This window comes from Hydra viridissima, unplaced genomic scaffold (genome assembly GCF_058129835.1).
Source record: "Hydra viridissima isolate aposymbiotic clone 2 unplaced genomic scaffold, HvirCarnegie_v1 scaffold_8, whole genome shotgun sequence".
Taxonomy (NCBI): Eukaryota; Metazoa; Cnidaria; class Hydrozoa; order Anthoathecata; family Hydridae; genus Hydra; species Hydra viridissima.
Genome location: NW_028324307.1, coordinates 1,348,821 through 1,363,654, shown reverse-complemented (window position 1 = coordinate 1,363,654; position 14,834 = coordinate 1,348,821). Strand labels below are relative to the sequence as shown.

At 29.3% G+C, this 14,834-nt stretch overlaps 1 protein-coding gene across 2 annotated transcripts in view; it reads left to right on the top strand.

Annotated features, from left to right (window-relative positions):
• Nucleotides 1-5,780: 5,780 nt before the first annotated feature.
• Nucleotides 5,781-14,834, top strand: part of LOC145186849 (D-2-hydroxyglutarate dehydrogenase, mitochondrial-like) — a 17,809-nt gene continuing 8,755 nt past the window's right edge. The window contains exons 1-3 of one of the 2 annotated variants that reach the window (XM_090095479.1): nt 5,781-6,164; nt 13,732-13,838; nt 14,293-14,370. In XM_090095479.1, coding sequence (XP_089951605.1) covers nt 6,045-6,164; nt 13,732-13,838; nt 14,293-14,370 — 305 coding nt within the window. In that variant the 5' untranslated portion in view covers nt 5,781-6,044. The remainder of the gene's footprint in view (nt 6,165-13,731; nt 13,839-14,292; nt 14,371-14,834) is intronic. The other variant, XM_090095480.1, reaches the window with a different exon arrangement.

Below are 14,834 nucleotides of genomic sequence, written 5' to 3'. Positions count from 1 at the left end.
ATAAAATTGTAAACTAATCAAAATATTAGGTAAAAACACTTAAAAATTGTGACATTTAAAAAGAATTTAAGAAGATATTTTCTTTGCAGGTAATTAAACTCGAGCCACATCCATATTAGTGATTTTATTGCATTAGATAAGGTTTGTAATTGATTTCCAGGGATATTCTTCGAAATAAGCACTTTATTCCGTGATGTTTATTATTGTAGGCTAAAAATATAAACAAATACTGAGTTGCACATATGAATTGCATCTTCTTACTTCTTGTGCTGGACAAGGGAATGTTGGCTCCAACAAATGAGTGACTAGTAAAAACATGAAGAGCCAAGACCCCATAAATAAAGTTTAAACTAAACTCCTGTTACAGCTGGTATATGCAGAGATATTACTATTTTATGAAAGTTTCAATGAAAAAAAATAAAATTTATAAAGGTTGTTAAGGTTTGTGTGTGTATATATATATGTGTGTGTGTGTGTGTGTGTGTGTTTTTATATATATATATATATATATATATATATATATATATATATATATATATATATATATATATATATATATATATATATATATATATATATATATATACACACATACACTAATATATAAGGGTATATACTAATACATAAGAATAATACATAAGGGTGTCACGAAGGTTGTGAAAACTGGTAAAGTGATGCGACGTGATTTAATTCATCCACGATTTTTTATGTTTAATCTTGAATTTCATGATCGTTAACAATCTCGATATATCCTGTAATACTTAGGTCGAAAGTTTCGTGATTTTCTCAATTTCACGATTAATCACGAGTACTCTCGATTTTCACGATCAATCACGATATCTCTGACAATTCACAACTTTTCAAGATAATAAACCATTTTTTAAAGGTAATCAGTAAATGAGTTTGCTTAATGTGTAATGGTAACATTTTTTTATAATGTAAATTTTCAAGAGAAGCAAAAAATGGTGACAAAAAATTATGTGAAAAACATTTTTTTAGTTCCTTATTTAATTTTGTTTAACTATTTTTCGCAAGAATGCACAACCATGTCCTTTTCATTTATTTTAAAAAATTCTCGAAAGAATTCCTGGTGAATATTAACACAGAAAAAAAACACGAACTCTCACCACTAAAATCAGTATTAACTTCGGTTTTAGTAGACATTTTACAACAAATTTTGTGAAACATTAAAAATGATCAATTGTTTTGAACTATGGTTGAGCTTTTACCAATTTTTCATCGGTATTTCCGTGAAATTGTTTCACCGATTTACCGCTAAAAAAGATGGCGATAAATTTTTTTTTAATGCTTGAAAATGTGAAAGAAATGTTTTTGGAACTGCAAAAAATTATTTTACATAAAAAAAAAAAAATTAATTATCACTTGCTTCCTGTTTAAACTGTTATTTGTTTTGCTTACAAAATTATTCCGTTTGCTTTGTTTTGTCTAAAAATTTTAAGGAAGATATTTTTTCTTTTCTAGTGTTAAAAACATTCTTACTTTCCACGTGTTCCATAGATTGTGAAAAATCAACAGTGGAATTAAAATTTTGTAGAAAAAATAAAGGAAACACTTTAAATTAAAAAAAAAACTACTTATAAAATATGTGCCAATGCAACTAATGTTCTGCAATTTATTTTTTTGCCAAACATCATCAATACCAACATGAACATACAAAAAACCTGAAAGTGATCTTAAAAAACAAAAACGCACCTGAATCATAAGATGGTAGACATATCATCAATACACACTTCAATAAATTTACAGGCGCTGTGCTGTTTAATTTACATAAACATTATTTTAATTTGCTCAATAGTATATCTTTTTACTCTAAATATTAATTTTATATATTTATTGAGAGCATCTTAAAACAAAAAATCAATGAAGAAGAAAAAGATTTTGTTTTTTAACAACCCTGGGTACAATGTGATTAACCCTGGGTACAATGTTATACTAGAACAAATATTATGCTTAGCAGGGATAGCAGAGGTAGGTTGGTAGGGAAATTGAATCTTAGATGGAATGCTCATAACAGAGTTTGATGAACTCTTTAGTATTTACACTCTATCTTTCATATAAAACCTACATACTACATATTATTTCTTTTATATTTAACATATATCTCACAAATTGCTTTAAACAGTTTAGAATAAGATATATATCAGCCATATTTAAAATGTATATCAATCATATGCAAGATATGTAAAATAAATTTTCATTTTTTTAATAGAGCACATTTTAAAGATTAAAAATTCATCAGAGAAAATGAAAATCTTTCTTTGCTCCGATGATCAGCTTTGAAGCTTTCTTCGCCACTCCAGACGCTTTGCAACGACCGTTCTTGAAAGCAAAAGTTTTTTTATGGCAGCCCTTCCACGAATACCGGCTTAATGTAGCTCACGGCACACAGTTTTGGTAGACGCTGGATTTTTAATATGGTCTTTGAGTTCTGCTGCAATTTTAGGAGCTGCAGTTCATAATACGTATTAGTGTCCAAAGGTCCTTTTCTGAAAGCTTTCCCTTTCTCCGGAACCACACGATAAAGTGCATGAATAATTAACTAATAGCCACAAAAAGTTCTAAATTTTGAAGATTTTATAGACATTTGAAGTATTTGCTTTTTTTAAGCTGGTGTTTCTATTATTTTGCCCAACCCCTGTGATAATAATACAACATTAGTAAAATATTAATATAATAATTATTATTATATAAATATTGAAAATCAGTTTTATACTAATAACTTGTAGTAACTTTATAATCCATCACTTTTTAAAACGTTATAAATAGCTTTATAAACCACCTTTATAAACCACCTTTATAAACCAGAAAAGTAAAATTAAAACTATAAAAACCAAAAGTAAGGTTAAAGTTTACTTTTTTGAACTTTTATAATTTAAACTTTAAATTAGGATTTAATTATTTCCTTTTCTTAATTTCATACCTGATTGTATATTTCCAATGACATTTTTAATTAGAATTAGGGAAAAACTCTGATTAATTTGAATTACCAGGTTCTCTAATCAATGAACTAATTAAATACTTGTCGAATTAATTACTTATTAACACTTAAGGTCAGCATTGTGATTAACTTTATGATAAAAAACGAGGAAACATGCACCACAAGTCATATGATTATAAGATTATAATATTGTCAAATACTTTCACAGTTGTTTTCTTTGATTTAGTTTTGCTATAACAACTCATTGTTTAACAGTCTTTTTATGAATGGAACTTAAATGTTGGACAAATATTCTAGATTAGACAGTAAAATCAAATAAAATATATATATATAAGGCTTTTTTAGAATGCTATATTAAATTTATCAGCAGATTTAAAAAGCTTTAACATATATAAATATCTTTAAATAGGTACAAAATCACACCCTTAATTGGATTGTAAAAACTCTTTAATTCAATTTGTTCACAGGAAACTTTAAAGTTTATTCCATAGTAACAAGAGTTGCATTTAGTCAGCGAAGAGCTTCAGGTGAAAGAAACCAAATCTTATTACTGTTAAAAAAAATCATCAATAGTAAACATTTTTTATCTTGTTCTGCTTGCGAGGTTTGTGAAACCTCTTTTCTGTGCTATTTCTTTATTTCTTCTTAAAGAACATCATTTTTGACAGGAGATTTTCAAAACAACATGAAAATTTTTCTGACGAGTTGTGTGATGACAAACTGCAAGTAAACTTCCACTTTCGGAATGAAAATGCTTTCATTTTAAGATAGTACCTAAAAAAAAAATAATTTCAAATTCTGATTCTGTCATATGCATTTCGTAACTGAGCACACAATACTGTCGTCAGTTTTTAGTACAAACTTTGCAGCTTTTTTGGTAATATAAATATCTGCAGTTTTTTAGACCAGCAGAGGTTAAGAAGTTCAATTCAGGCTCAAATTCCTAGGAAAATTATGAATGACGCAATAACAGCGTAGCAGAATAGTTTGTGCAAAACTTTCTGCAATACCCTCATAAGCATCCTCTCATGCAGCAAATCGAAAGGATTGCAATTATTACGAATGCAAAAGTTTAGTATTTAATAGTTTTAATTCAACCAATGTTGGAATTTCTCTAGAATCTTCCTCACAGTACAATTGAGTACTTATAAAATAGTTCAGGAAAATGACTGGTGAAAATACAGTAAGAATGACAATGGCGTTCTCTCAATATTTAAAAACCATAAACTTTCAAGCTCGTCTCATCGGCAAAATCAATGGACCAGTATCTTAATCACATTTTTAATTAAAAGTTTAAAAAAGATGAAACAAAAGAAAACAATAAACAAAAAAAAAATCGTCCGAAGAATTTGAAAAAAATTGAAATGAACTAAAAATGTAAACAAAGATTGTAGACAGGCTTGGACTGGGCCGCCGGGATACCGGGAGATTCCCGGTGGACCAGTTGGCATAAAAAATTATATTATATTTTTAGTTAGGGTACATTTTATTTTCCAAATAAAATGTAAATTAAAATTTAACTAAAAATTTAATAACTTTTTTTTTGGCCTCTAATTACATCTAATTAAAGGCCATCTGCCCGCTAGTTATATAAATTTTGGCGGCCATCTTGAGCTTATCGAAAATAGTATTATATTAATAGTGAATTTAAGCATGCGCGCTTTATCTTTAGGCGGTGTTAGTACAAGCGTTAGCAAGTGTGCTACCACTGCAAGTTTAAAAAACGTTAAGCACGTAAAAACTTTGTCAGCATTACAGCATCTGAGTGGGTTGCTCAGAAAGTTTGATGCTAGTGTAACAAAAGATCAGCTTCAAACGGAATTATCGGACTTTGCAAGGAAAATGGGAAAGTTTCGAAATAACTCTTGAAGATGAATGTAGTTTGATATTTGACACGGAAGTATCTGACTCTGTCTCGGACAACATGCAACAATATTAATCCGAAGAACCTGAAACTGTCTTTACAATCCCAGAAGTGGAAAACAGTGACAGCCACAGAAATAAATGCAAATCTTGCAAAAAATGTATTGTTTGTTGTTACTTTGTCATTTGAAGTTTAACTTGTATAGTCTTGCGTATTCAAATTTGTTTCTGGCTTACAAATTTGTGCTGACATTATCCTCATCACAAGTTGTTTGTGAAAGGTCATTTTTGAAATTGAAATATATTTTGAACAGATTAAGAAATTTGATGAGCCTGTCAAGTTTACAGTCTTCATGCTGATATCTTGTGAAAAAGACCTTCTTTCGAGAATTAGTAACGATGCAATAATTGATGTCTTGGCATCGACTAGTCAAACGATGAAAAAGTTGCTATACTAGTCAATATTGAATAGCGATTATGTCTACTATTTCTAGACTCCAACTTACAGCAGTGTTTTATATAATATAAAATAGGTAAATTTAGAAAAATAAGGACGTTAATCATAGTCGCTGTCATGGGCGGCGTGAAGGCTCTCAGCGCCCCTATATATATATATATATATATATATATATATATATATATATATATATTAAATATATGCAACATACAATGAAGTGGGCCGCCATGACCAAATTTCCCGGGCCATTTTTTCAAGCCAGTCCGACCCTGATAGTAGATGAGCTTTTAAGTTTGTTAAAGAGACTTCCGAAAAGGATCTCATTTATAGATATTAGTCTTTGAAAATAAATTTATTTGTTTTGTCTTTTACTATTTGCTACTAATTTTTTTCATTTCTCTTAATATTTTAAATATTTTACCTCCTTCCTTCACCCTCCCCCCCCCTCCCCCTACTCACATACAAAAACACTTTTTTCTTTTTTTCCCGACGGACGCTGGTGAGACAGTTTTAAAAATGAACCTTGCGAACTAAACTAAATGTAAACACACGTGACAAAACAACTCGTTTTAAAGGTACTACGAAGGTAATGTTATGTATGTGCTGATCATTGATTTCAATTATAAATCGGTGTGGTAAACTAGACTAATATAAATAAGTAAATAGTTCCGAAATATTACTGGTAAATACTTAGCTTTAGATTAATTCTCTAAGAATTTTTTACCTTTACTTTTTATTGCAAGTGGAATTTAAGTAAAATCATAGATGTTGAGTCTTAAAAAGTGCAAGATTACTTCATTTAAATCCAAATTATTACAACGCTTACTGTCAGTTGATTACACATGGAAAAACTATGATGTTACTAGAAGAGATGATCTCTCCAAGGTCAGTAAACACGATATTGTTAATCTCTCTTACTATTACTTATTGTTATTTAAATATCATCTTTGAATCAACTAAATAAGTTTGAATTTCATAACAATAGAGCAATAGAAATAAGTATCCAAACAAAACATTTTATTGTGAATAATAAACTTTGTCAGGTTTTTTTCAGAAAAACATATGTTTTTGATAAATACTTTTATAATTATTCTAAAAGCAAATTTAATCACGATTTTATGTTGCAAAAAATTAATCAAAGGTAATTAACTTGCGTTGCTAAAATTTAACGATTATCCGAACATGTTGTTTTGTAAATGAAGTTTTGAAATTGATTATTAAAAAAGTTTTTAAATCAATAGTTTTAGAAATATTGTTTTTTTATAATGAGTAATTTTTAATAATTGACTGATATTTTTTTAAATTCATTTGATTTACCATTGACATCATCAAGTATGGGAGTTAAAATCAAGGAATGGTCCCAAGCTCAGCACAATTTGGTTATTGACTTGTTCAAGCAAGATAAAACATTTAGGTCAATAAATAAAACGACTGGAATGGCATTAGGAACCATCAGCGATCTGTTTAAAAAGTATAATATGTTTGGATATGTGTAAAATCAGCCAAGATTTGGAGTTTAGCGTAAAACAACATCAAGAATAGATTGATAAATTGTCAAGATGGTGCAAAAAAACTGCTTTTTATCAGCACCAAAATTTTCAACCTTTCTTGAGAAAGATTTTGGGTTACAAGTGAGCTCATGTACTATTTGAAATTGATTGAAAGAAAGTGGATTCAAAGTAAGAGTTCCACCCAAGAAACCATTCCTAATATGCGGTAAATATGCGGTATCATTCTAAAGGAATGTTTTGTGGATGGATGAGTCAAAATTTAATCTTGTGAAGTCCGATGGAGCTCAAAAAGTATGGAGAAAAAAAGGTGAAGCATTCACACTCAGTTGTATTCGAAGCATAGTAAAATTTAGTGGAGGCAATGTTATGGTATGGGGATTAATGGCTTGGAACGGAATAGGAAAGCTAAAGTTTATTGATGGAATTATGGAATCTGAGGTTTTTGTTAACATTCTCAATAAAAATCTTCTGGTTTCAACTAAAAAACTGCAATTAGAAACACATTTTATCTTCCAACAAGACAATGATCCTAAACATACGTCAATGAAAGCAAAAGAGTTTTTTACCCAAAAGCAAATTGAGTTACTTGAATGGCCAGTGCAAACTCCAGATCTCAATCCAATTAAACATCTCTGGGCTATTCTGGATAAAAAATATGGCACATGATGTCTTAAAAGAAAAGAAGAGCTAAAGATCATGCTCCAAAAAGCTTGGGCTGATATCGACTCAGATATGACAAAGAAATTAGTTGAATTGATGCCATGTCAACTTGAAGAAGTCATAAAAGCTAAAGGTGGTCCAACTCAATGTTAATATTTACAAATTCGCAAAAAAAAAACATTTTGCCTCACTCTATGTTACTTTTTCTATGATAGCTCTGCTTCAATTTTTTTGTAAAGCCAAATATGACTATGGTTAGTATTGATCATGCCCCAAAAATGAGCCCTTGGGTTGGGTGCTTGGAGAAGGTGATATTTCTCCCTCCTATCAACAATTTTTAAGCACAATAAAACTCAAAGCTCCCTTTTAATGCTAGTGCTGAGTCAAGAGTAGAACTTTTAAAACCTATCTGATCACCAATATCTAGAAACAAAGCTATTCCTGTCAAGAAATGAGGTAGTATTGGTATTAACTTTGCTGCAACTAAAACTAGAATTAGATGTTGCCAGCTGCAACCTCATGAAAAATCTCAGACAATTGATAAAAAATCAAAAATAATTGATTTCCAAATATTTAACAATATGAAAATGATAGCAAATTCGAAGTGATGTGATCAGTCTTTTAGCAATGCTTTAGTAGCTTTCTTTGGTCTCCCAAATTTTTTTTTACCAATAGGAATATCCTTTACTGCCAGTGGGGTTTACAATAATTGGTTTGAATTGTTTGCACATGAATTTCTTAAAAATATTTGGACAATTATATACACTATGTGATTGATTTTCTTCATTGTTGATCATAGATAAGGTTCAGACCTTACAAGCTTTTTGTTTGAATCGATCAAAAGTCTTCCATTTCATTTGTTTGATGTAATCTATTTCTGTCTGAGTAGTTCTTATTTCATCATTTGCAGGTAAATAGTATTCAGTTGATTCACCTATTTGCTTGAATGAAATTGGTTTGTTGGTCTTAGCGCACTGATAACCTTTTGTCCACAAATTTATCATAATTCTTGGTTCTTGGCTGCACAGTGCATAGAAACATGCTCTAAGACCTTGCAAAACATCCCCAGAAATTTTTTTTTTTGGTTATCATTAGAAAACATTTCCTCATTCAAAAAATGTAAACGACAACTTTTTTTAGTGGGGGCCTGGCAAGAAATCACATATTTTAGGGGAGTGCCCAGGAGTTTTATTATTCAAGATAGGTAACTAAGAAGCATGGAGCATACTCAAATTTCTAGTTTTTTGTTACTGGTGTTGAATGAGGATGGCTTGCAAAAAATTAGGGTAATTGGAGCTCAACCAACCCCGACCTGACCCCTAACTGCCCCCTTCCTAGAACTACGTCTCATTTAGTTGTAAAAAACTTTTTTTTGTTCTATCATAAACTAGATCAAAATTCATTGACAGATTTCAAATTTCTTCAAAAAATCTCTTTTTGTTTAAGATTTATAACCATGCAAAGCTTAAAATTACCTCCAATTTTACCCCCTGAAATAACTTTAAATGGTCTAACTTTTAAACAAAAAAAAATTTTTTTGATGTAGTTTAAAATCTGTTAATGAATTTTGATCTAGTTTAATATAAAACAAGCAAAAAATTGAAAAGGGTTTTTTGGAACCATACCCTACGGGGGATCATTTGAACACCACAAAATCATGCCCATGCCCCTGTATTTAGATTTTCAATAATGTTTGTGATAGATCTATCAATTTTTTTTAAAGCATTTTAAAATGTTTGTTTAACATTGAAATTTACAGACAGATATGTAATTTTCATTACTTTCTATTTACTTTTTTATCGAAATAAAAACAAAGCAAAGCAACCTTTAACTATTAACAATTAGTAAAAGCTAGCTGTTGCTAATTGTTGCATAATAACTCCTCACACATGTTGACATATGAACTGAAAGCATGTTTGTGGTCATTATATTGAAATTTGATTGATATGACCAATATATCATGTCAATATTATCAATCCATATCAGAAGTTTTCATTTGATGCATTCATTTAAAATGCCTAAACATGCAAAAGAAAAAATGTTTTTTTTTTTTCAAATTTTGTTTAAAAATTTTGCATTTGCTGCTTCAGGAAAGGCAAGGATTTAAGACCAATAAATTATGCTGAAACAACTTATTAAAATCTAAATAAAAAGAAAAATGACAACTCAAACCTTATCAAAACTATATTCTGGAAAGATTATTCAGCAGATAACCCTGACCTTCCTACCATGCTTTGCTCAAAATGTAGAAAAAAGCTTGCAGGGACTGATCCTTACTTCACTATGCAGCTGTATTATGAAGGTAATTATAACTATATTGATGCTTAATTTACTTTAGTTAAAATTTAGTTACATCATTTTAGTTATTATAATTGCTATACATATGCTATAAAATTTAGACCTGAATACCAGAGTTATCAGAGGGAGATAATGTGAATTTTTTATTTGTGAGAATGGGCGCAAATCAAAAATGGAAAAAATATTGGCCCCTATGGTTGAATGTGTGTTGGCAAAACTTGTTTATCAAAGCACTGAATATGTTTCAAATAAACCTGCAGAAAGACTAATTTGTCAAAATTAGTCTTTCTGCAGGTATATTTGAAAATTATTAGCAATGGTACTTCATCACAGAAGTCAAGAACCAAATGATGTTGATATCAAATTAGGTGTAAATGGAGGGCAGGGATTCTCTAAAGCTACATCCTCAGTAACCCTAAAACCAGAGTTAAAAAATAATAAAATTCCATAGAAACTGAGCAAGTGTGATAGATATGTGTGCAAAGTTTTTAAAGATTCAAGTGTCCATAAAACTATTATATTGCCCATTTTGCCTTTATTGAAAGAAAAATACCATAATTTGCGGTTAATTTTGGATAAGTTGAACATTTCATCCTTAGATTACACAGTATCTGAAGATTTAAAGGTTTTGCTTCAATTGGTTGGAAAACAAACTGCAACACCAAAGTACCCTTGTCGGTATTGCATAGAAATCTAAGGGCTACAATTCCTTTGAAGGTACACATAGTTGAGCAACATATTATCGAATTCATCGACATGAAAGGTGGAGTCTTCGGTATAATAAATAACTTTTAAACTTGATAAAAAATAATTTATAATCTTAGTAATTAAATACTCTATTTCAACAGTAAAACTTGTATAAATTATGACAAATATTTATTAAATAAACTTTCATCTCTTTTGTACTTCTTATATTCTATAGGCTTAGGTTACTGGACCAAACAAGCTCTTGAATCCATTCATCAGGATTTTAATCAATTTTGGCAAATGAGAAAAGTTGGAGAGCACAGCCCAAATTATATAGAGGCGCTAAAAAACATGGTTGTTGCTTACAACAACAAGCACTTTTAAAGTAACTCTCTATTTGCAGGGATGTAGTTTGTAAAAAGTAAAATATTAAACCTCCTATGAACAAACGTTTAGTATGATTTTGAAATGTAAAATATCAATCATAATCTAACCATAAAGACCAGAAATTTTTTTTTACTGTAGTAAATAATTGTAGCAAATTCTACTCGACCCCTGATACTCCTCCCCTAGGTTATGATTCCTAAAAACCCTTTTCAATTTTTTGCTTGTTTTATATTAAACTAGATCAAAATTCATTAACAGATTTTAAACTACATCAAAAAAATTTTTTTTTGTTTAAAAGTTAGACCATTTAAAGTTATTTCAGGGGGTAAAATTGGAGGTAATTTTAAGCTTTGCATGGTTATAAATCTTAAACAAAAAGAGATTTTTTGAAGAAATTTGAAATCTGTCAATGAATTTTGATCTAGTTTATGATAGAACAAAAAAAAGTTTTTTACAACTAAATGAGACGTAGTTCTAGGAAGGGGGCAGTTAGGGGTCAGGTCGGGGTTGGTTGAGCTCCAATTACCCTAATTTTTTGCAAGCCATCCTCATTCAACACCAGTAACAAAAAACTAGAAATTTGAGTATGCTCCATGCTTCTTAGTTACCTATCTTGAATAATAAAACTCCTGGGCACTCCCCTAAAATATGTGATTTCTTGCCAGGCCCCCACTAAAAAAAGTTGTCGTTTACATTTTTTGAATGAGGAAATGTTTTCTAATGATAACCAAAAAAAAAAATTTCTGGGGATGTGTTGCAAGGTCTTAGAGCATGTTTCTATGTACCATGGCTGTATTTTTTCATGTTTGTTGAACATTCATTTGACCATCTTGCAACCATCTTTAACGCATTCTCTTTATATCTTGAGAATGGATCACCACTCTGTTATATGATTCAAGAGCATTATTAGTACTTGGTGTGAAATGTCTAAAGCCTTCATACCAAGTTTGATGAAAATTCAACCATTCTGCTTCAAAGTACCCTGAAAATTCTGGTTCTGCTGTTTTCCATTTTTTCAAAAACAACCTTGAAGCTCTTTTAAAAATCTGTTTATTCTGACTTTTTTACAATGTTTCTATATCCTCAATAATTTCATCTTGATGGTGTCTGTTAACCAAAGCCTCAGCCTTTTTATTAACATTCTGACGCACCATTTCTATGCACAATTGTTCTAATTCACCAAAAGAAATGGATGTACTGCAACATTTTTTCTTTTTGTAGACAGTTGCATAGTTTTATAGTTATTTTGTTTGGATTTGGATTTGCCATTATCTACAAGGGTTTTTAAAATTCTTATTTGTTTCATAAGCAAGTCACACAAGTTGTTGATTCCAGTTTTTAAAAAAACTGGGATGGATTCTTTAGACATGTTGTTACTATCATGTTCATGGCCATTTTCAGTTCTGTAAATGATTACATTGCGTCACTGCAGCATCACATTGCTCTTTGTGTCTTTGAATGGTTTTACATCTATAATATGATTTTTTTTTCATTGCTAGTATAATTGGATTAATGATAACTCCATTGATCTTCTGCTGAAAAAAATTTGGGAAGAAATGAATAAAAAGAGGAGGGAAAGAGAGAGAGAGAGAGAAGAAAAGAGAAAGAAAAAGAGATAGTTAGAGGAGAGCAAACATCTCCTCCTCCTCTCTCTCTCTTCTTTCTCTCCAAAAAAATGTGCAATGGATCTAAATAAATGCAGACCTAAATGGCTCTCAGACCTAAAAGTTTGTTGACCTAGCTGTTAGGGACCTATATGTCTGAGACCTAAAAATAGTTTACCTGGATTTGCATTTTTTTTTTTGTTTGGGTATGTTTTATGTCTTATCCACTCATGTTTTCATTTCTGTTTCCTTGATTTCAATGATGGTCCTCTATTGTCTTATTTTCTTTTTCACTATAGGACTTCTATTCTGGAACAAATTTTTTCCATTTTTTTAAACTTTCTTTTGTTCAGTGCACAGATAGAAATGGCGGTCTTATTTGTAAATATTACTTAATTATTTTGGTCAAAGTTTATAGTATTTCATTTAAATTACAGATCATTTTACTTAAGCTATAGATCATTATATTTTAATTTAAAATACAGATCAATTTATTTAAAATGCAGATCACTTAATCTAAAATACACATCATTTTAATCAAATAACTGACCACTTGGTTAACTTACTGACCATTTAATTAAAAAACTGATAACTAAATAACTGACAGCTAATATATAATACTGACCATTTAATTAAAAAACTGACCATTACAATAAAATACTGAAAATTAAGAATGACAAAATACTGACTAACTCATTAAAAATACTGACCCATTAAATGTCATCCTTTATCATAAGCCAAAACTTCATGTAATAGCGATCATCAAATGTTATAAACCATGAAAAATGTAATGGCAAAAAAAAAAAAAAAAAAAAAAAAAAATGCTATGGAGTGTCTGGTATAACATTAAAGTTTTTTATTAGAAATTTATTTTTGTGGCGGCACTTTGACCCTTTAAATATTACAAACCTTAAATAATGCTATTGATTAAGAATAAAATGCTAAGTAAATTATGTAATATGAAGAAAATCTGATAAATTTAATCAAAAGAATTTATTATTTAATACTTTATAATTTTTATCATTTACATTAATATGTATTTAACATATTAGAATAGAGATCTTTAGTATCAAATACTTTAAAAATTAAGTTAGCGCATTAAAGATCTGTTAGTTGTCTACTTTCACTTTCAAATAAAAATACTCATTTACTGCCATGTTTATGCGTAGGATTTATTGTTGTGGCCCACCATGACACTTATTTATTGTTGCTGCCCACCATGACAGTGGCGATCAATCACCATGACAGTTACTATGTTTGTCTGGCTTTAAAGTTTGATTATTTACATTGTTTATTTTATCTCAGGTGTCTGAAGCAGATGTCTCCTTTTTCAAAAATTTATTACCTGGTAGAGTAATCACAGATGAAAATGAGTTAGAGATATACAATACTGATTGGCTAAAACTAGTTAGGTGGGTTGCCTTTCATCTGTTTTTTTAAAGAATTTTCTTTTTTATAATGTTAAAGTTTTTAATACTTTTATTTTAATCTTTAAAAAGATCTGCTGCAGTGTGACCACTGAATATAAAGCTGGCCACTTTTTTTTGTAATCTAATTTTTTAAATCAATAATTTTTTCATATAGTTGTAAGATTTACAACCGAATTCCTAAATTAATTGCAAATATAACTTTAATGTAAAAAAACCTTTTCAATTGACATTACTATACTATCCTACAATTCAGCTTTAATACTTAAAAAATTAATTGAAAAAAATAAAAACAATGATGAGTTATTTAAAAGACATAAAATATATATTTATCTTTATATTTTGTTACATTTTTTCATCAGTTTTATCAGATTTTCAAGATTATAAAGTAAAATGTGCATCATCAGCTAAACTTATTTTAATATTTAATATTTTTCAGAGGAATGAGTAAAGTTTTACTGAAACCAAAAACTACGGCGGAAGTCTCTCATATTGTTAAATACTGCAATGAGCATATGTAAGTATTTCTTGGTCAACTCTTATGATATTGCTTTTAAAAGTTTTAAGATTTTTTTTTTTTAATCTTTTTTCTATTTATTTTTCTATTTATTTTTTCTTTTTTCTATTTATTTGATTTTTATCATAAAGTTAGTATCAAGTCAATTTCTGACTCTGAATTTTTAAATTCCATTAAAAAATTAACAAAAACAAATTATTAAAAAAAAAAAAAAGGAAAATCAAAATTACTTAAAAATAAAGAATTCTGTTAAGGTTTTTTTTCTACTAAATCCCCCTGAGTTTTAACCCTTTCATGCACCAATTATTTTTCCATAACTAACATAACCCATAAAAAACCATTTACAAAATGACAGCGATACTATGAAATGTTAAAGCAGACTTTTTCTACAGCCTTTTTCAACTCTCATTTTTAAAAAAATATTGTTTTCAATCAGTTAGAATGTACCATTTGAATTGGGGAAG